We start from the raw sequence: 24,333 nt of genomic DNA on the forward strand, positions 1-24,333 counted from the left end.
TCATTTTAAAAGGCTTTCTCAGTAACAAATTTTTAAGTTTGACATTAAAAAAAAACAATTTCAAAAACAATTTCGAATAGCTGACAAATTTTCTTTATGAAGAGGAGATTGCCTGGTATGACGTTAACAACTTCCCAATAGTAAGATTTTAACATGAGACACACACATATAAAATCTTTCAAATAGCTGGCAAATTCTCTCTATGTAGAGGATATTGCAAGGTATAACGTTAACAACTTCCCAATAATAAGATTTTAAACTTAACACATTTAAGTGGCTAGTTTGTGCTAAAGCTAAAATAGTTGTCTCTCGCCAGTTAAATAACTTATATTACACCTGTCAGTTGTTACGAGATAAATGTGAATAAGCCAGCACACAAACCTTCACATTAAAGGCAGTTCCGAAAAAAAATTTCCTTAGCTCGGTGAGGGAGTGGCACGTGTGAAGGGGTCCACATCACAATAGGCGGAATAGTTATCGGTGGTCTACAGGGCCAGAGCAGATCAGCTCCAAAACTTCCATTACAAGCCGCCACCTCCCCGAGTTACCCAAAAGCAGAAGATGTAGCAAGGGCGGTGCCTGCACAGACTCCGAACCACAGAGACACGCGACTCCGACCCTAAATCACCTAATCAAGGTATGAATCAAACGGCCCGACCATGAAGCAATTACCACATTCCCGCGGACAGGCAAACGAAAACTGTGGTGGGAAGACCACAACAAAACCACTGGTGAAGAAACTCGTACACTTCACTAGAAATTGAAAAACCCCGTTACATAAAAGCAGTAGTCAACTTCTCACACTCCACCAAAGCACCGGGAACACTTTGCCCTTCCAAATGCTCTGCATTCCCAAATACACTACTGGCCATTAAACTTTCTACACCAAGAAGAAATGCAGATGATAGATGGGTATTCATTGGACAAATATATTATACTAGAACTGACATGTGATTACATTTTCACGCATTTTTGGTGCATAGATCCTGAGAAATCAGTACCTAGAACAACCACCTCCGGCCGTAATAACGACCTTGATACGCCCGGGCATTGAGTCAAACAGAGCTTGGCTCGCGTGTACAGGTACAGCTGCACATGCAGCTTCAACACGATACCACAGTTCATCAAGAGTAGTGACAGGCATATTGTGACGAGCCAGTTGCTCGGCCACCATTTACCAGACGTTTTCAGTTGGTGAGAGGTCTGGATAATGTGCTGGTCAGGGAAGCAGTCGAACATTTTCTGTATCCAGAAAAACCCGTACACGACCTGCAATATGCGGTCGTGCATTATCCTCCTGAAATGTAGGGTTTCGCAGGGATCGAATGAAGGGTAGAGCCACGGGTCGTAACACATCTGAAATGTAACGTCCACTGTTCAAAGTGCTGTCAGTGCGAACAAGAGGTGGCCGAGACGTTTAACCAATGGCACCCATACCATCACGTAGGGTGATATGCCAGTATGGGGATGACAAATACAAGCTTCCAATGTGCGTTCACCGTGATGTCGCCAAGCACGGATGCCACAATCATGATGCTGTAAACAAAACCTCGATTGATCCGAGAAAATGACGTTTTGCCATTCGTGCACCCAGGTTCGTCGTTGAGTACACCATCGCAGGCACTCCTGTCTGTGATGCAGCGTCCAGGGTAACCTCCGAGCTGATAGTCCATGCTGCTGCAAACGTCGTGGAACTGTTCATGCTAATGGTTGTTGTCTTGCAAAGGTCCGAATCTGTTGTCTCAGGGATCGAGACGTGGCTGCACGATCCGTTACAGCCATGCGGATAAGATGCCTGTCATTTCGACTGCTAGTGATAGGAGGCCGTTGGGACCCAGCACGGCGTTCCGTATTACCCTCATTACAGTCATTGGATCTCGACCAACGCGAGCAGCAATGTCGCGATACGATAAACCGCAATCGCGATAGGCTACAATCCGACCTTTATCAAAGTCAGAAACGTGATGGTACGCATTTCTCCTCTTTACACGAGGCATCACAACAACGTTCCACCAGGCAACGCCGGTCAACTGCTGTTTGTGTATGAGAAATCGGTTGGAAACTTTCTTCATGTCAGCACGTTGTAGGTGTCGCCACTGGCGCCAACCTTGTGTGAATGCTCTGAAAAGCTAATCATATGCATTTCACAGCATCTTCTTCCTGTCGGTTAAATTTCGCGTCTGTAGCACGTCATCTTCGTGGTGTAGTAATTGTAATGGCCAGTAGTGTATGCTACAACACTAGTTAGATCTCTGAGCCCCCTGCAGTCAGCGGCCAGCTGTCTCTGCTAAAACGATTGCTGGAAACGCGTCCTACCCCCCCCCCCCCCAAAAAAAAATTCTTTAACTGGGTAAATTGGTTACAACATCATGCCCAACTCCTCTTCCCTCCTCTCTTCCAAGCCGGCCGTGGTGGCCGAGCGGTTCTAGGCGCTTCAGTCCGGAACCGCGCGACTGCTATGGTCGCAGGTTCCAATCCTGCCTTGGGCATGGATGTGTGTGATGTCCTTAGGCTAGTTAGGTTTAAGTAGTTCTAAGTTCTAGGGGACTGATGACCTCAGATGTTAAGTCCCATAGTGCTCAGAGCCATTTGAACCATTTGAACCTCTCTTCCATCCCTTTTCCTATGAAATCCACCTTTCTTGGAGATACGCCGGTCAGCGAGCTTCTGAGTGAACAACACGGACATAGATCTCCTAATCGCACCCAAACTTTTACTGGCCAATAAAACGAAACAGCCAATAGGGGCGTATCCCTCCCTCTTGCAGTATTGGATTTGGCACTGAAATATTAGTTCCATCTTGCTGCAAGGCACAATGGACCCTCAAATTAAATTCCATATCTAAATTGTTCTGTATTGTGGTTCTATGGCTGTATGAAGTATATATGGCTCACTTTACTGACATTACTTGTATATCTTATAGGTTTAAAGTACACTTACTACGAAGAATACGACAGTGGGCCCTGAAATTGTCACACTGTTAGTCCCTGGTCTAAACTGTTACCGAGCGAGGTGGTGCAGAGATTAGCACACTGAACTCGCATTAAGTAGGATAATCGTTCAAACCAGCGTCCGAAAATCCAGATTTTGATTTTCTGTGATTTCCCTAAATTACGCCAAGCAGGTGCTGGGATGATTCCTCTGCAAGGGTATGGCCGATTTCCTTCACTATCCTCGGTACAATCCGAGATTGTGCTCCATTTCTAATGACCTCTACGTCTATGACATATTAAACGCAATTTTCCTTCTTTCCTTCTAAATTGCCTTTAATTCCTTACTACAAAACACACGTGGCCAACTTTATTGACACTATAGGTGTAACTTACAGTTTACGGCACATTTGATGACACCGAAAGTTCTATCTTTGCGCCGAAGCAAAATCACATTAAAGTAACCAAAAATGGTTTTTCTATTGTTGTATAACACTACAGATCATAAGTGTCTCACTTGATGGCACTAATAATCTAATTTACAGGTTTAGGTACATTTGGTGGTGACTATACTTCAATCTTTGTACTAAAGTAAAATAACACTTTAAAGGAACCGACATTTGTCTTTATTATTAGTCTATAACAATACAAAAAACACGTGTCCTAACACATCTTACAATAGGCAAGACTGACCTTTCAGTAAACCTAGCGACGATTATAGTTAATTTTTGTACCAAAGTAAAATAGCACATTTAGTAACCAAGAACTATTCTGTGTTATTTGTCAATATACGAAAACATCTATTCTATAACGGTACCAAGCACGTGTGACTCAATTATTGGTACTGTCATTATGACTTGCAGGCAAAGATGCACTTGATGAGAACAGACGTATGCTGTCAGGTATTGAAAACTGCGTGACGCAGAAGAACTTGCTGAGCAGTAGTTGTAAATCTGAAATTAGTACACATTCATACAGCTTAGAAACTAGGTTTGCTAGGTATTCAACAACAATCATATTGCTGTTTCGTTGGTACATGTGAATCCTGCATCTCTGTAATATGAGAAATAAGACACTTAGAACCAGAATGTGATTTTCACTCTGCAGCAGAGTGTGCGCTGATATGAAACTTACTGGCAGATTAAAACTGTGTGCCGGACCGAGACTGGAACTCGGGACCTTGGCCTTTCGCGGGCAAGTGCTCAATCAACTGAGTTACCCAAGCACGACTCACGCCCCGTCTTCACAGCTTTACTTCCGGCACACAGTTTTAATCTGCCAGCAAGTTTCAAGACACTTAGAAGTTTGAACAGGTCACGTTGTCTTAATTTCACTGAGACCCTGTTGACTAAGCATATGTGAGTGCAAATCTTAGCACATTCCTCCCCCCCCCCTCCCCTCCCCATCCTGTCCTCATATGCCTGCAGCCCCTATACAATCCTCATTACCACATGCATGTGATATATGGGGTAACTATGCTAAGATATTTATGTATGTTTAGTCAGCAAGAACTCAGACAAGTCGAAATTGGTTCATATATGTGTCTTATTTCGCATATTGCAGAGACGCAGGATGCACGTGTATCAGGATACTGTCAAAGGGAAGCAGCTGTATACTACCGGGCTGTCGTGTTGTTGTTGTGGTCTTCAGTCCTGAGACTGGTTTGATGCAGCTCTCCATGCTACTCTATCCTGTGCAAGCTTCTTCATCTCCCAGTACCTACTGCAACCTACATCCTTCTGAATCTGCTTAGTGTATGCATCTCTTGGTCTCCCCCTACGATTTTTACCCTCCACGCTGCCCTCCAATACTAAATTGGTGATCCCTTGATGCCTCAGAACATGTCCTACCAACCGATCCCTTCTTCTGGTCAAGTTGTGCCACAAACTCCTCTTCTCCCCAATCCTATTCAGTACCTCCTCATTAGTTATGTGATCTACCCATCTAATCTTCAGCATTCTTCTGTAGCACCACATTTCGAAAGCTTCTATTCTCTTCTCGTCCAAACTATTTATCGTCCATGTTTCACTTCCATACATAGCTACACTCCATACAAATACTTTCAGAAAAGACTTCCTGACACTTAAATCTATACTCGATGTTAACAAATTTCTCTTCTTCAGAAACGCTTTCCTTGCCATTGCCAGTCTACATTTTACATCCTCTCTACTTCGTCCATCATCAGTTATTTTGCTCCCCAAATAGCAAAACTCCTTTACTACTTTAAGTGTCTCATTTCCTAATCTAATACCTTCAACATCACCCGACTTAATTCGACTACATTCCATTATCCTCGTTTTGCTTTTGTTGATGTTCATCTTATACCCTCCTTTCAAGACACTGTCCATTCCGTTCAACTGCTCTTCCAAGTCCTTTGCTGTCTCTGACAGAATTACAATGTCATCGGCGAACCTCAAAGTTTTTATTTCTTCTCCATGGATTTTAATACCTACTCCGAATTTTTCTTTTGTTTCCTTTTCTGCTTGCTCAATATACAGATTGAATAACATCGGGGAGAGGCTACAACCCTGTCTTACTCCCTTCCCAACCACTGCTTCCCTTTCATGCCCCTCGACTCTTATAACCGCCATCTGGTTTCTGTACAAATTGTAAATAGCCTTTCGCTCCCTGTATTTTACCCCTGCCACCTTTAGAATTTGAAAGAGAGTATTCCAGTCAACATTGTCAAAAGCTTTCTCTAAGTCTACAAATGCTAGAAACGTAGGTTTGCCTTTCCTTAATCTTCCTTCTAAGATAAGTCGTAAGGTCAGTATTGCCTCACGTGTTCCAGTATTTCTACGGAATCCAAACTGATCTTCCCCGAGGTCGGCTTCTACTAGTTTTTCCATTCGTCTGTAAAGAATTCGTGTTAGTATTTTGCAGCTGTGGCTTATTAAACTGATTGTCCGGTAATTCTCACATCTGTCAACACCTGCTTTCTTTGGAATTGGAATTATTATATTCTTCTTGAAGTCTGAGGGTATTTCGCCTGTTTCATACATCTTGCTTACCAGATGGTAGAGTTTCGTCGGGGCTGGCTCTCCCAAAGCCGTCAGTAGTTCCAATGGAATGTTGTCTACTCCGGGGGCCTTGTTTCGACTCAGGTCTTTCAGTGCTCTGTCAAATTCTTCACGCAGTATCGTATCTCCCATTTCATCTTCATCTACATCCTCTTCCATTTCCATGATATTGTCCTCAAGTACATGGCCCTTGTATAGACCCTCTATATACTCCTTCCACCTTTCTGCTTTCCCTTCTTTGCTTAGAACTGGGTTTCCATCTGAGCTCTTGATGTTCATACAAGTGGTTCTCTTCTCTCCAAAGGTCTCTTTAATTTTCCTGTAGGCAGTATCTATCTTACCCCTAGTGAGATAAGCCTCTACATCCTTACATTTGTCCTCTAGCCATCCCTGCTTAGCCATTTTGCACTTCCTGTCGATCTCATTTTTGAGACGTTTGTATTCCTTTTTGCCTGCTTCATTTACTGCATTTTTATATTTTCTCCTTTCATCAATTAAATTCAATATTTCTTCTGTTACCCAAGGATTTCTACTAGCCCTCGTCTTTTTACCTACTTGATCCTCTGCTGCCTTCACTACTTCATCCCTCAAAGCTACCCATTCTTCTTCTACTGTATTTCTTTCCCCCATTCCCGTCAATTGTTCCCTTATGCTCTCCCTGAAACTCTGTACAACCTCTGGTTCTTTTAGTTTATCCAGGTCCCATCTCCTTAAATTCCCACCTTTTTGCAGTTTCTTCAGTTTTAATCTACAGGTCATAACCAATAGATTGTGGTCAGAGTCCACATCTGCCCCTGGAAATGTCTTACAATTTAAAACCTGGTTCCTAAATCTCTGTCTTACCATTATATAATCTATCTGATACCTTTTAGTATCTCCAGGGTTCTTCCATGTATACAACCTTCTATCATGATTCTTAAACCAAGTATTAGCTATGATTAAGTTGTGCTCTGTGCAAAATTCTACCAGGCGGCTTCCTCTTTCATTTCTTAGCCCCAATCCATATTCACCTACTACGTTTCCTTCTCTCCCTTTCCCTACACTCGAATTCCAGTCACCCATGACTATTAAATTTTCGTGTCCCTTCACTATCTGAATAATTTCTTTTATTTCATCATACATTTCTTCAATTTCTTCGTCATCTGCAGAGCTAGTTGGCATATAAACTTGTACTACTGTAGTAGGTGTGGGCTTCGTATCTATCTTGGCCACAATAATGCGTTCACTAAGCTGTTTGTAGTAGCTTACCCGCGTTCCTATTTTCCTATTCATTATTAAACCTACTCCTGCATTACCCCTATTTGACTTTGTGTTTATAACCCTGTAATCACCTGACCAGAAGTCTTGTTCCTCCTGCCACCGAACTTCACTAATTCCCACTATATCTAACTTTAACCTATCCATTTCCCTTTTCAAATTTTCTAACCTACCTGCCCGATTAAGGGACCTGACATTCCACGCTCCGATCCGTAGAACGCCAGTTTTCTTTCTCCTGATAACGACATCCTCTTGAGTAGTCCCCGCCCGGAGATCCGAATGGGGGACTATTTTACCTCCGGAATATTTTACCCAAGAGGATGCCATCATCATTTAATCATACAGTAAAGCTGCATGCCCTCGGGAAAAATTACGGCCGTAGTTTCCCCTTGCTTTCAGCCGTTCGCAGTACCAGCACAGCAAGGCCGTTTTGGTTATTGTTACAAGGCCAGATCAGTCAATCATCCAGACTGTTGCCCTTGCAACTACTGAAAAGGCTGCTGCCCCTCTTCAGGAACCACACGTTTGTCTGGCCTCTCAACAGATACCCCTCCGTTGTGGTTGTACCTACGGTACGGCTATCTGTATCGCTGAGGCACGCAAGCCTCCCCACCAACGGCAAGGTCCATGGTTCATGGGGGGGGCCTGGAATACTTATATAACTACATGTACAGGACTAGCACCTTCTGATTCTGGATTTAAGGCAAGTTTCTGCTGATTTTGCTGGGATTTTTAACAAACCAGAAATGAGTGATAGTATCAAATCATGACTTCTTTGTGCGAGAGTACTACCAAGGAAACAGCAACGTGACTGCGAACAATAATAAGACCGCTTGAAGAGTGAGTTTAATCAGGATGATCTCCAACTGAAGAATAAAAAGTGTAATAAATTTATATGTCAAATCACGAGCCCAGACATTGTGAAGCACGTTAACATGTTACAAAGTGCCCTGGCATGCATCTGAAAATAATTTTTACGTCTTCCAGCTGGCTAAATAACATGCCACTACCCGACTAGAAATTGTAATTTATAGCTGCAGAATGGATGGTGTGTTTTATCTTATGCAAAATTGTGGGAGACTATTGAATACGAACATATACTTTACGGAGGTAGAAGTTGACTTTATCAGCAGAAGATGAAAAACATTTTGTGCTGTAAGAGGAAATTAATCTCGTAGCAGAGGTCACTGAAGTTAATGTGTTGACTTTGAAAATTGGTTGAAAATGGATAGCAGCCTTGTTTTCTTGCCTACACGAATGTGTATTACACTCAGATGTTACTAGTTTCCAAAATGCAACAGAGAAAGTCAGTAGTCACCAAGAGACCTTAATCTGTAAGTTAAATCACTAGCGTCAATAAGTATGTCGCGTGTGTTTAGTAGTATTGTACGTAGGAACAAATCTTTACGTATTTTGGTTCCTTAAAGTGCTGTTCTACTTTGGTATAGAGCTCCAACTACAATCAAACACTAAGTGCACCTTACCCTGTAAATTAGATTAATAGTGCCAATAAATGATCCACTTGTCTTTTGTTCTACACATATTTCCATTTTCTGTTAAAGTCATACTTCCCTTTGGTAGAAAAATCAAACTACAGTCGTCGCCAAATGTACCTAAACCTGTAGTTCTACCAGCAGTGTCAATGAAGTGAGCCACGCCTGTTTCGTACTGTTATAGAACAAACCGTTAGTATTTTGTTAAAAAATACAGATGTTGTTTGGTTTCTTGAGAGGGCTATTTCACTTTGTTGCAAAGATCGAGTTTTCGTCCGCCATCAGAGATTGATCTGGGAGTAACTTTGTCCAAAGATATCATTACTCCTGAGACACTCCTAGTAGTGCCGCAAGTCTTTCAAGCAAACCGAGCAGCTTCCACGTTGATCTGTTTACGGTTTGTGATCGAGTTTTACTGCCACAGGATGGTTGCATAAGGAGTCTTTCCTCTCCTTGGCAGCCACCAAACCGGGAACCGAAGCTGCTCTGTTGCGGATTGCGTGTCGCTTTCCTCGCCTCTTACTAACCGGCAAGCTAATGTGCTTACACTTCGGAAGCACTGAGCCCTTCCAACAGCGACAAGTTAACAGTCTTTGCTAGCGATTTTAAATACTCTTCCAATTTTTTCTGTGTTCTTGCTATTGTCCAAACAGTTATAGGGTGTTTTTCTTAATATAAATGCCTATCTAGTACAAGCTCCAGATATTTTCGCAAACAATTCCTTTGATCATCGTACTGTTCAAATGGTTCAAATGGCTCTGAGCACTATGGGACTTAACATCTGTGGTCATCAGTGCCCTAGAACTTAGAACTACTTAAACCTAACTAACCTAAGGACAGCACACAACACCCAGTCATCACGAGGCAGAGAAAATCCCTGAACCCGCCGGGAATCGAACCCGGGAACCCGGGCGTGGGAAGCGAGAACGCTACCGCACGACCACGAGCTGCGGACTGAGCATCGTACTAACGAATGTTCTGTTGTCGTTGTCATTTGTAAGAGTACTAACTTACGGTTCCTAAGGCCTGCTGTAAAGGATGTTGTCTCAAGAAGGTGCAAAAATGCGACAGGACATGGAGCATCCTTCACCGAACAGTTTGAGGTCAGCTTAAGGAGATGATAGCAATAAAATCGCATTACTGTATACTTTTTTACTTAAATTAGTTACAGTTAACTTCAAGTACCATCACTAACACAATGAACGTACCATTTGTACTATATCTTACAAAACTGATGGCCATCAGCGTCGGTGCAAGCATGACATCAGCGAATAAGATCCTGACGCACCCCACAAATATCCACGTTGTGTGTCGAATCACATCCCAGGCAGCTGCAATTCTGGCAACTAATTCCACTGGGATCTCATACACAAGTGACTTTAGATATTCCTATAGAAAACAATGAAGTGGACTCACGTCAGATGAGCTCGCAGGTCGTGGAATAGGACTTGCCATTTCAATCCAGCGACCAGGAAATACAGCACTGAAATGGTTGCGGACATCCACGCTGAAGTGAGACGGTGCACCGTCATTTGTATCCACATCCTCTCGGGAACAGTCAAGGGTACGTTCTCCAACAACACAGGTAGAACTCTTTGCACGAACCTCAAGTACAGGAAGTCATTCAGACGGCCAGGTAGCTTTTCTAGTACTCAGGCTTGTCCTCCTTGTTTCCTTCCAGGATATAAACAATGTACATGTACATAAACAGCACAGTACGTGGAACCCTGAAGACATGTTGGTTGTAAATAAGCTGGAAAACTGTAATGTTAGACAAAGCGGTAGACAAGTTTATTTCCGTATCTCCATAATCTGGATTCCAGTTCAGTGGAGCATTCTCTTGCCCTGTTACATTTTTGCTCATCCTTACTGAAACACACTGTATAACAGAACTGTTCCAGTAACATTTTAATAATGTGTGAGGGAAAAAAAGGCCAAGGAGCTAAAAACCTACTGATGATGGCAAGCAAAACTTGCTGATACTTAACGGATAGCATGAAGTACTAATTAAAACAGCGATCTCAATTTCTGTGCGGGTGGAATTCAAGTCTCCATCTGACAGTTGTTGTTTCTTTAAAACAGTTAAGGTGGATACCTGAACGACTACTTGGAAACGACACGCACAACTGCGTTCCTATCCTTGTCCAGATGCGTGGTTACAAAGTTATTTGCGTGAGTTCTTGGTTGTGGTGCCAGGCACTCAACATCATTCAATTCCTGTTAGAAAATGTCACTTTGTTTACGCCGCTATGACACAGCAAACTCAGCCGGATTATGTTCTTAAAAGAAACACAAAGGAACTCTAGCGGAACTGCATATATCATCAACTGATTTCAGCTACCTGCTAGGGATCCTCAATGAAGTAGATAAGTAGATTATAACGCTCTGCCTTTATCTACGTTCTGGCGTAATTGGTCGGCATTTTTTTTTAATCAACAAACGTCTGACTCCTACATCCCAAGTTATTCACTGTATGTATTCCAGTCTGTTTGTTCCTATATAGTTTCTGCTCACTATAGCTCCCTCTACTACCATGGAAGATATTGTCTGATGACTCAACAGATATCCAATCATCCTGTCCCATCTTCTTGTCAGTGTTTTCCATATATTCCTTTCCTTCCCGATTCTGCGGAGAACTTCCTCATTCCTTACCTTATCTGTCCACACAATATTCAAATTCTTTTGTAGCATCACATGTCAGATACTTCGATTCACTTGTGTTACATTTTACCTATTACCATAGAGTGCTGTGCTCCAAATTTCCATTCTCGGAAATGTCTTCCTCAGAATAAGGCCGATATTTGATACTTCTCTTGGCCAGAAATGTCCTTTTCAAATGGTTCAAATGGCTCTGAGCACTATGGGACTTAACATCTGTGGTCATCAGTCCCCTAGAACTTAGAACTACTTAAACCTAACTAACCTAAGGACATCACACACATCCATGCCCGAGGCAGGATTCGAACCCGCGACCGTAGCAGTCGCGTGGTTCCGGACTGAGCGCCTAGAACCGCTAGACCACGGCGGCCGGCAAATGTCCTTTTTCCAGTAATACTGTGCTTTTTATGGCCATCTTGCTGCGTCCATCACGGGTTACTTTCCTGCCTAGGCAGCAGAATTCCTTCACTTCGTCTGCTTCGTGACCCCCAATTCTAATATTAAGTTTCTTGCTCTTCTCATTTCTGCTACTTCTCGTTACTTTCATCTTTCCTCTGTTCATTCCATTCAACAGATCCCGCAGTTCTACTCAACTTTCGCTGCGGGTAGCAATGTCATCAGCGAATAACATCGTTGATATCCTGTCACCTTGAAATTTAATTCCACTCTTGATCCTTTCTCTTACTTCTGGCATTGCTTATTTAATACGTAGATTGAACAGTAGAGGCGAAACAATACAATCTTGCTTTACACTCTTATTAATTCGAGAACTTCGTTCTTGGTCTCCCACTATAACTGTCCCCTCTTAATTCTTGTGCTTATTATACACCTTTTGTCTACAACTTGCCCCTACTTTTCCCCGAATTTCAAACATCTTGGGCCATTTTACATTGTCAAACGCTGGTCAACAAGTCCTATGAACGTGTCTCGATTTTCCTTCAGTCTTGCTTCCAATATCAACCGCAACGACAGAACTATATCTCTGCTGCCTTAATCTTTTCTAAAACCAAACTTATCTAACAGATTCTCAATTTTCTTTTCCGTTCTTCTGGATATTATTCTTCAAAGCAACTTGCACGCACGTGCTGCCAAGCTCATTGTGGGACAATTGTTGCACTTGTCGACTCTTGCTATCTTCGGTATTGTGTCGATGACGTTTTTCTGAGTAAATCCCCAGTCTCAACCTGTTTACGTGAATGGTCGTCTTGTTGCTACACCCCACAATGACTTTAAAAATTCCAATAGAATTTTATATATTCCTTCTGCATTATTTGGTTCCTTCTTCTGTGACGTCATGAGACATGTCCTTCCCCTCAAAAAGCCCTTCAGTGTACTGTTTCCACCTATCAGCTCCGTCCAGTGCATTTAACAGTGGAATTCTCGCTGCACCCTTAACGTTACCGCCCTTCCTTGTAGTTCCACCAAAGGTTGTTTTCACTTTTTTATGCACTGAGAATCTTTCCAACAGTCGTTTCTTTTTCGATTTTTTTCACATTTTCCATGCAGACATTTGAAATTAGCTTAACTGCACTTCCTATTTGTTTCATTCCTAAGGAAATTGTATTTCTGTTTTCTGAATTTCCCTAGACATTTCTCCACTTCCTTCTTTCGTTCTGTTACCCACCGTTTCTTCGCAGTTACTTCTTTGTACATAGGTTTCTTCTTCCAGCTTCTGTGATCGGCCGTTTAGGAGATTTCTCTTCAATTGAACTGCCTATTGAGCTGTTCATTATAACATGTCTGTAGCCTCAGGGAACGTAAAGCTTCTCTCTTAATTCCATAGTTCTTCCGTATCCAACTTCTTTCTGATTTAGTTCTTCAGAGTCGGCATCCACTCCTGGGTGCGCTTTACAGTACAGTATCTGATTGCGGAACCCCTGCCTGACCGTGGCGTAATCGAACTGGAATCTTCTCGTATCTCCTGGTCTTTTCCAAGTACATCTCCTCCACTTGTGTATTCACTGTTACTAGCTCTGTTTTATTATATAGCTCAATTATTCTTCCTCCTCTCTCATTACTACCACCAATCCGAACGTCTCCGGTAACCCTTTCTCCTAACGCATTCCAGTTCCCCAAGACTATTTTCGTCTGCGTTTACATATTGAGTTAGCCGATCAATACCCTCATATACTTTCCGTCTCTCTAAATCTTCTGCTTGCGACGACGGCACGTGTATCACAACTATAGTGTTAGTTTGGAGTTGATTCTGCTGACAAACAACTGAACAGTTCATACACTGAAGAACCGAAGACTGGTACACGCGCCTAATATCGTGTCGGGTGTCCGCGAGCACACAGAATTACCGCAACACGACGTGGCATGGACTAATGCCTAAAGTAGTGCTGGAGGGAACTGACACCCTGAATCCTGCAGGACTGTCCATAAATCCCTAAGAGCCGAGGGGGAGGAGATCTCGTCTGAACAGCACGTTGAAAGGCATCCCACAAATGCGCAATAATGTTCGTGGCTGGGGATTTTGGTGGCCAGCGGATGCGTTTAAACTCCGAAGAGTGTTCCTGGAGCCACTCTGTAGCAGTTCTGGACTTGTGGAGTGACGCGTTGTCCTGTTGGAGTTATCCACGTCCGTCGGAATGCACAATAAACGTGAATGGTTGCAGATGATCAGAAAGAATGCTTACGTAATCTGTCAAGAGTCGTATGTAGATGTATCAGGGGTCCAATATCACTCCAACTGCACACGCCCCACACCAAGAAGGAGCCTCCACCATCCATGGATACATGAGGTTTCGAAGTACACGTCCATCCGCTGGATACAATTTGAAACGAGACTCGTCCGACCAGGCAACATGTATCCAGTCATCAACAGTCCAATGTCGATGCTGACCGGCCAGGTGAGGCGTAAAGCCTTGTGTCGTGCAGTCATCAGGGGTACAGAGGTGGGCCTTCGGCTACGGAAATCCATATCGATGACACTTGTTGACGGCCCAGCATTGAAATCTCCAGCAATTTTCGGAAGAGTTGCACTCCTGTCACGTTAAACGATTCCCTTCAATCGTCGTTGGTCCCGTTCTTGCACGATCTTTTTCCGGCCGCACCGATGTCGGATGTCTGATGTTTTACTGGATTCCTGATATTCACGGTACACTCGTGAAATGGTCGTACGGAAAAATCCCCACCTCATTGCTACCTTGGAGATGCTGTGTCCCATTGCTTGTGAGCCGACTATAGCACCACGTTCAAGCTCACTTAAATCCAGATAATCTGCCATTGTAGAAGCAGTAACCGATCTAACAACTGCGCCAGACACTTGTCGTTTATAGGCGTTACCGACCGCAGCACCGTATTCTGTCTGTGCACATATCTCTATAGTTGAATACCCATGACGATACCAGTTTCTTTGGCGCTTCAGTGTAGTAACGAACACTCTGCCCATTCATAACGAATCCTTTTCACATTACACCGTTTTCCATTGCTCTTGATATTGCCCTACACCCGTTTGACGAGAAATCATTGTCTTTTTTTCACGTCACATCACTGACTTCCACTATATCTAAATTGTTCCTTTGCATTTCCTTTTTCTAGGTTCCCTAATACGTTTAAACTTATGACATTCCACGCCAGACTGGTAGAACGTAAACTTGTAGTTTTTTATTCACTAATTCACAAGGTCACCTCCTCCTTGGCAGTCACCTCCTGGAGATCGGAATGCGGAAGTACTCCGGAATCTTTTCCCAATGAAGAAATTATCATGGCACTTTTTCAATTACAGGCCACATGTCCTGTGGATATACATTTACTGCAGTAGTCTCCAGTGTCCTTTGCATCCTCATGCCACTGATCGTTGCTGTTTCTCCCGCCGCTTTCTACAGTTTTCCCTCTCGCAGGGCAGCGGGTGCACTGAGCCCCTGCCTACTCGTCCGCCCTCTGTGACGAGGCCTTTGGTAGAACGAGGATGACTGCTTTTACCGGAGGAGTTCCGCCGAGATTGCTGAAGGTTTTTGTTCAAAATTTAAGCAGAGGCGAAGTTCGAACCCGGGACCCGGAACGGTTTGATGACTTGTGACAAACGGTTCCTCTTTTTTGTCAGCTCTGCTGTCATTTCGCTCATGACTTCAACATTCCGACGAAAGGCGCAGTAAAAATGTGGACGCGGGTGGGTCTCGATAGCGAGACCTCACATTCGGACGTCACGAGTCTTATGGCATTTTTTCCTCTTTTTTTTGTGGTCGTGGACTTATCTCCTCATCTAGCTAAGTTTAATCTCCAAAATTAAAAGAAACAAAAATCATATCTACCCCTACCTGGTGTAACGCCCCAACGACCACCTTAAAGTGAATTAAGAAAGAACATGAAGTAGGGAAAGTTACCTTGACAGTTGCGACATCTTTGCCGATGAGCTAACACGAAAGAGTTTTGTCAACAACTACATTGTACACCACTGAGCATATTTGTTAGCGAAAGAGAAAGAAGAAACATCGTATTTCAGCAATGGACAAATATCCATGTGACAAATGTGAAACTGATTTCTCAAAAGTTACGTCCAAAGTAATGTCATCAGAGATAACTTTTATGTGGAAGAGAGCTGTAAGCGCAACGAAGAAATTCAATGCGCCTACGATGCTCTTGTATAGAAGAAGTCGCTTGCTAGAACTCATCCAGTGCAGACGTACGAGAGCAGTTCTGATCTGAATTATTGAGACTGCGAATCGTGACGAGATTGTTTTCGAGTTTAGAAGTGTTCGTTGCGTGACGGGATTCACGGATTAAGAAAGTGATTTTATGAACTGAGACAGGAACAGGTAGACTCATTTAACCGTGCACTACGGGTTCATTGAAATCTAATAACGGAATTAGTGAACATTGGACTTGACTTAAAATTCGTTGGGTCTTAAGGAGAAGTTAACATACTATGAAAGAATACTCGCAATTAGTCTTGAGAAGGACCCAAGTACACGACATCATGAAGATGAAACAATTACGCTAAAGTGTTGAATTGTGGTGATAACCAAGAAACTATAACTCAATCGGACTGACTTAACTAAACTATTCCGTGTGCGTGTGGTGCGGGAGTTATAAGTATTAAGTGATAAAATAACAACAAACTGTTCGTTACCAGTTAAATACCCGGTGTGGGCTACATCATTAAATAGCTCGATAAATGACTAAATCAACGACTACTCATGAAAGGGCCGCGCGGGATTAGCCGAGCGGTCTCAGGCGCTGCAGTCATGGACTGTGCGGCTGGTCCCGGCGGAGGTTCGAGTCCTCCCTCGGGCATGGGCGTGTGTGTTTGTCCTTAGGATACTTTAGGTTAAGTAGTGTGTAAGGTTAGGGACTGATGACCTTTGCAGTTCAGTCCCATTAGATTTCACACACATTTAAACGTTTTTTTGAACTCATGAAAGACTATTTCATTGAAGTGCAAATATTTACGTCATTAGTTGAGAAGTGAACTTTAAAATATTTTCATATTACGACGCAATCGTACAACGACTGAATCAAAGAGTATTTCGGGATCTCGCTGCATACCAGCACAACAATTCCATAGCAACGAGACAACAGCGTAAGGAAAAACTGTTAACTAAAATATTTCCTCGCAATCAGTGGTGTGTGCTATGCGAACGAGAGAAGAATCAATAAGTACCGCAAATCCGGGCAATTAACAATACAATATTAATAAAAAATGCATCAATTATACGAGTTTTCACAAGTGGAACCGCTGCGGACTTGTAATTGAGATAGAACGACTACGCGAGGAAGGCTTTTTCGGAAGTTTTTCAGGTTTTTTTTCTCCCCAGTTAATCTACGGGGACTGACGTTATATTGCATCGTGTCTCTACAGCCCGGTCCACACGCAACGATCTGTCTGCGCAGACTTAGGCGCAGATGTCTGTACATGCAAAAGATCGCTGCAAATGTGGTGTGTTCACACGACACAAACCCCAATCTACTACTCGATCGCCATCTGTCGGTGTAGAAATGAAATATCAGTGGTAAGCGACTACGCTCCCCGTAAACGTCAAAAATTTAATTCAGTTATTTTGAAATATAGAAATGGAGGAAGTTCTGTTGTAGTATGCGTTCGCAACTTGTGTTGCAAAAAAGATTCAGACCAACCGCAGGAAACAGAGAAAGCGGTCAAAATGGTGTAGACAGTGGCTGCTAAAGCAAAAGCAGTTTTCTCACGTAAATTCACTGCGAAAGTTACAGGGCGATCCTAATGACGGGCGAAATTATTTGCGGATGGATGTCGAAACTTACAATTATCTCTTACAGCTTGTAACCCCTCATATTATGAGAAAAAATACTTGTATGAGATGGACAATTTCTCCTCATGAACGGCAGGCGGTAATATTAAGATTCCTAGCAACAGGAAGGAGCTGCAAGGATTTGGAATTTTCAACTGCAATATCGAAACAAGCGTTGAGTGAAATAATACCCAACACATGTGAAGCTATTTACGCTGTCCTGAAGGATGAGTTCATGGAGGCAAGTCAAGTAAATTAAGTCTGTCAAGTTACAGATAATATTTTTGGTGTTGTAGACGTGTTTGAAACACATTACGCCTATATTATTAGAGATTATATACCAACATGGCCAATGAGCTATGGTTTACTTTGTCTCTGAGTAGGCATTTTCAGTTCGCTACTGTGTAGAAGCGACCTGTTACAAACTTTTGTTCCGGGATACAAAACTCCACTCTGAATTCTATACAGAGATTCGTTATCTGACTGAAAAGTTTTACTTGTAGTACTGTGGTTGTGAATACTATAGTTAATCTCTAATTTACTATTGTTTTGAATCACATGTTAGGTAGTAAAACAAGTGTATAATCCCTCTGTCCAGAACACACAGTTGCAAGACCTTCCAATATTAGCTTAACACAATCTTCTGACCGCAATTTCTTCAGAACAGATAGCGCATGCTTTTTCTTATTGGTACAATGTCACATAAGATTATGGCATAGGACAGTACTGAGTGGAAGTGTGCTAACAATCCCTGTTGCAGGTAAACATAATGAAAAAGATTCCAAAGGGCAAAGCAAGCAAATCTTACAATTTTGTTTAAGTTATCCAAATTGTGGCCCCACCTAAAAATTTTGATGCGTTAGGTGCACCCGGAACCTCAGCACCCACTTCAGTTTTGAGTATGCCTTGTGTGGGGCGGCGGGTAGGAAAATATTGTTGCTGTTATATAAAATTTGTATATGTTTGAATGTAGAAACACTGCATTTCCCGGCCGATTCACCATATGTGGGGCGGCGGGTGGAATTATGTCAATTTTATGTTGTTTCTATAAATGTTAGGTTTGTAGAATGTTAAACCAGTTCCTAACTACAATATTGGCAACCAGAAAGTGATTAGCAAAACGTGAAGCCTGTAATTAGAATTCCTAGTGCCCACTTCATCTGAGAATACACTTATAGTTACAGCTTATAGCTCTGAGGAATTAGGAGATTGTCCGGGATTTATAATCAAAAACGGTCGTGAAATAAAAACGTTCTGTATTCTGAAAGTCACAGATGAAAACAAAATAATCCACACAATCTAACTAACAGAGCAGTACAGAGTCTAATGCGCTAATGCAACTATAACTGTCCAAATTAAATATTTAAATGAATGCTCGCCATAATTTGATGATTAGTTTCATCAAACGCCACGCTAAATAATGGTAGAATGTTTGTCCCGCGGCGGCACGTGAAAATACGACATACGCAAACTGAAGCTAGATAATTAAAATCATCCCAGAATTAACACTTCACTCGAAAATGATTTCATGGTTACGCGTATCCCGAGTAACGTAATACAGCATCCGAGGCTGTTTGTAGCAATGATACCGACGCGACGCGACTCCCGACACATATGGCTTGCTATTCAGCGTCAGGAGAGAACTGGGGCCTTGCTTCCTCGCGTCGCGTGGATCTGCACGGAGATAACTTGGCCTCCGATGTGTGATGGAGTTCGCAGCAGTTAATGCTTTGCCTCCCATGCATGCTGATGTTGCGTCTTCATATGTGGGTTGTCTTCTTGGGTGTCTCCTCAGCACAGGTCTGCAGAGCTAGCTATATAGCGAGCAGGTGTGGCCAGCGGGTGGTGACGCTGCGCGGCAGTTTGCGGCCCAGCGTCCGGATTTCGGCGTTGTGCGACCGGCCAGCACGGTCGTAAAAGGTGCGGGCGGTCGTCTGGAAGAGGTCACGGAGCAGAGGTACTTCCGCGACGTCGTGAAGATGAGCGGTGGGAAAATCGTAAGGCAGGTGTAAGGCGAGCCGAAGGATGCGGTTCTCCAGTGTCTCCAGCTTCTTCAGGTTCGTGTCGGCGGCGTTCCCCCAGACGACCGCGGCGTATTGGAGTACAGGACGGAGCAGCGCATTGTACAGGGTGATGCCCAGCCGCGGTGGTAGTTGGGAGTCGGGGTTCAGCAACGGGTACAGGGTGCGGAGCCGGTTCCGCACTTTGGCCTTCACTTCGCGGATATGCGGAACCCACGTGAGTCGGCGGTCGATGGTGACGCCGAGGTAATGCGCCGTTGGGCGCCACGGGACAGGGCTTCCACCGACGGTGAGCGGTTGAAAACCTGCAGGAACAAGGCGCCTGGTGACGATCAGGAACTGGGTCTTGACACCGTTGAATTGGAGACGCCACTTGACTGCCCAGGCTGCCACGGTGTCAACGGCGAGCTGCAGACGGCGGCGCATGACGGCGGCATTGAGGCTCCTGGTATAGAGAGCCGTGTCATCCGCGTACAGGGCGAGCCGCACACGGTCGATCTTCGGCGCATCAGACGTGTACAGCGAGTACAGGAGTGGCCCCAAGACCGAGCCCTGTGGCACACCGGCGTTGATGCGGCGGACGGAGGACAAGCCCTGCGCGGCCCGCACATGGAAGGTCCGATCGGCAAGATAGGAAGCGATGAGACGTACGTGCGACGTCGGGACCCCAAGTTCAAACAGTTTGAACAAGAGTCCGCGGTGCCACACACTGTCGAAAGCGCGCGACACGTCCAAGAACACCGCGCCGAAGAACTCGCGCTGCTCGAGGGCGACGAACGCATCTTCCACCAGCCGAAGGAGTTGATGAACGGCCGAGTGGCCCCTGCGAAATCCGAACTGCTCTTCGAGCAGGAGGCCTTCCTCGTCGACGTGGCGCTGCAGCCGCCTGATGTACACCCGTTCAAAGACCTTGGAGACGGCCGGCAGTAAACTAATAGGTCTGTGGTTCACGGGATGCCGCAGATCCTTCCCCATCTTCGGAATCGCCACGATTTCTGCATGCTTCCAGGACTGAGGAAAACTGCAGGACCGGAGGATGACATTAAAAACGTCGGCAAGATGAGTGGCAGCCACGGGCGGCAACTTCTGAAGTAGGGCGTTAGAAACTTCGTCTGGGCCCGCAGCTTTCCTGGGGTTCAGGGCACGCAGGATGGAAGACACCTCCTCCGCCGTTGTCTCCTCAATGACGTCGTCGTCGTCGCGTGCCTCCAGGTAGCGTGGGAGCCGGTCAGGAACCAGGGCGTCGTGGACAGCGTCAGCCGGGTCTTCGATAGGCGTAAACGCGGCCTCGAAGACGTCTGCGAGGGCATCAGCCTTCGCAGATGGTTCGCAGACAGCCTGACCGTGAACCAGCAGCGGAGGGATGCGTTGCGTGCGGCGTAGGAAACGCTTCGTCGTCTGCCAGGCTGTGCCGTCTTCAAGACAAAGAGTGGCGACCTTGTTGTTCCAGTCGCGGTTGCGATGGTTGTCGATGGCGGCCCTGATGTCCCGACGCATCCTGTTGAGAAGGCGCTTCGTGTTGGCATGTCTCGTCCGCTGCCACTCCCGGTAGACCCGGTTCTTCTCAGTGATGGCCGCAAGGATGTCCGGCGGCAGCTGGCGGGAGTAGTCAGGCGGAGGGCGAGGTCGGGGCGGCGTCGCTATAGCGGCAGCGTCGAGCGTCGATGCCGCGAAGTGCAGAAGTGCTTCGTCCGCTCCAGCTTCCGCAGGGGGCGGCGCGGCGGCGAGTGAGTGCGTCACGGCTTCTTGAAACCTGTCCCAGTCGATGCCAGCAAGTGAGATACCTCGCCTGGGCTGCTGAAGGGCATCTAGGTCGATGTCAAAAACCACAGGGACATGATCCGAAGACAGCGCCGTCCTCGTCGTGGCGGTGATCTGAAGAGGGATGCCCTTGACGACCGCGATGTCAATTATATCTGGGAGGCCACGGGCAGGGAAGATCGTCGGGTCGTACGGCCCCACCACAAGCGCATGGTGACGTTCCGCTACCCGGAGCAGGCAGCGGCCAGCGGCATTGGTGATCCTGGAGTTCCAGGAGACATGTTTACTGTTGAAGTCCCCGGCGACGAACACCGGCCCCCTCATGGAGACCAACGTGATGGCGCCCGCCGAGGTGTGAACGACGACACCAGTGGCCTCCAGCGTTGCCAGTGGTGGAAGTTGTATCACATGGTGACGAATGCCAGTGCGGACGTAGACGGCTGTCCCTCCACCCGCCGTCAATCGATCGGTGCGATAGCTGGAGTAGTTCGCCGCCCTGACGTCGACCCCCGGCTTCAGGTGTGTTTCATTGATAAGGCAGACGTCGACGGCTTCATCTCGGAGAAATTGGCGTAGCTCGCCAGCTTGAGTGCGGATGCCGTTGGCGTTCCACGCGACGACCGTGAGCCCTCTAACGCTGCCCATGGTGTGGCTGGTGAGTGTTGACAGCGGTCGGGGCCGGAGAGGCCATCGGCACTGCAGCGGTGAGTTGCTGCGACAGGACTTCAATCAACTTCGTAGCACTGGTCACCAGGGCTGTGAGCTGCGCGACGAGGTTGGCCAGGTCGGCGGTGGAGGCAGCCGGCGCGGCCCCGGCGCTGGAGGGGGGAGGCGTGGCTGCTTCGCTGTGAGAGTCCACCTGGGGCTGCTCGACGGACGGTGCCAAGCGCTGGGTACCCACAGGGCGATGACCCCCGCGCCGGCGGTTGGCGGGGCGCGGTCCGGCTGACGTCCCGGGAAAGGCAGTACCCGGTGCCGCCACTGGCAGCTGTGGTGGAGGTGTAGGAGCCTCAGGTGTCGGCACGGCCTCGGATGCGGCGGGAGCGGGAGCAACCGACGCAGCCGGGGCGGCGGAGGGCGTCCCAGACGTTGCCGCCGCGAAGGAGACGCCTGGTCGTCTCGTTGCTGGCTTCTTCTGATGTGGCGCTGGTGTTTGGCCACGTTGTCGAGCGATGGCACGCTTCCACACCTCACACCCACGATAACTGGCCACGTGAGCACCGCCGCAGAGTGCACATGTAGGCTTCTCGGTGGGCGGACGGGGGCACGCACTTCCTGCATGAGCGCCGGCGCATTTAACGCATCTGTCCGGCATAGAGCAGTGGCGCGCGACGTGATTGATCCCCTGGCAGCGAAAGCACTGCACAGGGCCTCTCCGGGAGCGAAGATCCTCGGTCTGAACCGGAACGTCGGCGACCCGCGTCAATCGATAGAGTTTGCGGTTCTCCACGGTGTCAGAGCAGACGACCAGGAAGAGCGGCATATCTTCACGTGATTTTGGCGACTTCATCTTCACGACGGTCCGGATGTAGAAGCCCAGGTCAGCGAGTTCACGATGCAGGTGATCGGCTTCCATGTTGAACGGGAGGTCGCGGAAGACAATCTTCAGGACCTTGTCGGGTGCGGAAGCGTGGGTATAGAAAGGGAGACCACGCTCAGACGCCTCCTGAGTGACCCGGCGATAGTCATCGGCAGTGCGGAGTGTGACCCTGTACAGGTCACGCCCTGCAGGCTTCACTGTGTACACGGCCGTTGTCCAGCTGCGCAACAACGTCTGCAGTTCCCCATAGGGCGGCCGAAACTGGAGGACCACCGGCGGAAGATGGGAGTCTTTCTTCGGCGCAGGAACGCGCGGCGTCGGTTCCGGTGCGTCATCGAGCGCGTCGAATGAGTTGGCGACGGCAGTTGGAGGCGTCGTCGACGACAGCATGCGTCTTGCAGTTCGCCGGGCCGGGACAAAACCGTCGGCATCAGGGGCGAAATCTTGCTTGGCTCTCTTCTCAATCGGCGAGCTGCGAGCAGCGGCCGTCGCAGCTGTTGCCCTCCTCTTCTGTTTCCCGCTGCGTCCGCGTGGCTGAGGGGCGGTAGAGCTCTCATCTTCAGAATCTGGCAGCGGAGCAGACAGCGCAGTCTTCAACGTTTCCGGAGTAGTGTCCGTCAAATCCATAGCCATAGCAGTGGTCGTCATAAGTGGGGGGCCAGATGGGGCCGCCGACCGCGCAAGCGCGGCCGGACGGCGATCTGCCACACCCTTCGCGTCGCTAGCAGGCGCAGGTACGTCCTTCTCGCGGCTGCACATCTCAGCGACTGGTGCCGGTGGTGCTACGGTGCCCCTTGCTTCCTCGCGCAGCGTTCTTACATATAAAGCCGCGGTGCGGACGGCTAAGGGAACGCCTGATCAAATCGGCTCTCCCGACTAGCCGGTGGGCTAGTAATGCACCACATTAAGTTACCGAATAAATCATCGCTTCTTTTGCTGATGGCCGATGAAGCTCTTAATTTAAATGTGCATTCAACACCCAGGAGAGTAATCATAATAAAAGTTTGACGTCGCTAAGTTAAATATTTTGGGCGAGAGAATTAATTTAATTACACTGCACGCAGTAGACGAGCTCTGAACTGGCCCTTTGGAGATACGCTATCGCTATAGTTTTATAGGTATTCAAATGAAACTTCTCACATCTTCATAGTTATAGCGGATCTCCAACCTACTTAAATATAAACATCCTAGCCTTATTTATTAGCGTACTTAATCTATCTTGCTTCCTTAAGTTTTAAGACGAAAACCAGAAAATCATGAATTTCCACTAAAATTTTAATTTGTAAAATCCAAAGCACTGTTTTTATTAAATAATTATGAAAAATGAATCAAAATCTGAATTTTTAATTCTCTAGCTCTTTTCTGTTGCGCCAATGTTTTTTACAGAAAAACGTCCAAATTTCGAAAATGGTTAAAGTTATCGAAATGATATTCAACACATATT

The 24,333-nt window shown here is 46.1% G+C and overlaps 1 protein-coding gene across 1 annotated transcript; it reads right to left on the reverse strand.

Moving 5' to 3' along the window:
* Positions 1 to 3,761: 3,761 nt before the first annotated feature.
* On the reverse strand, positions 3,762 to 23,648 carry LOC126195204 (nascent polypeptide-associated complex subunit alpha, muscle-specific form-like). The gene is made up of 3 exons (XM_049933719.1): positions 22,771 to 23,648; positions 22,094 to 22,554; positions 3,762 to 3,883 (listed from the first exon to the last, which is right to left on the reverse strand). Exons 1-3 carry the CDS (start codon positions 23,646 to 23,648, stop codon positions 3,762 to 3,764), a joined length of 1,461 nt encoding a protein of 486 aa, XP_049789676.1.
* Between the last annotated feature and the right edge of the window lie 685 nt (positions 23,649 to 24,333).

Source organism: Schistocerca nitens, chromosome 7, assembly GCF_023898315.1.
Source record: "Schistocerca nitens isolate TAMUIC-IGC-003100 chromosome 7, iqSchNite1.1, whole genome shotgun sequence".
NCBI lineage: Eukaryota > Metazoa > Arthropoda > Insecta > Orthoptera > Acrididae > Schistocerca > Schistocerca nitens.

What these genes read in the sequence shown, in the direction of transcription:
- LOC126195204 (XM_049933719.1), bottom strand. Translation starts at nt 23,648, where the DNA reads ATGTGCAGCCGCGAGAAGGACGTACCTGCGCCTGCTAGCGACGCGAAG. An exon ending in CGCAAACTCTATCGATTGAC is followed by an intron (nt 22,555 to 22,770) that starts GCGGGTCGCCGA and finishes TCACGTGGCCAG; the next exon opens with TTATCGTGGGTGTGAGGTGT. An exon ending in GCTCACAGCCCTGGTGACCA is followed by an intron (nt 3,884 to 22,093) that starts GTGCTACGAAGT and finishes TACTAATTTCAG; the next exon opens with ATTTACAACTACTGCTCAGC.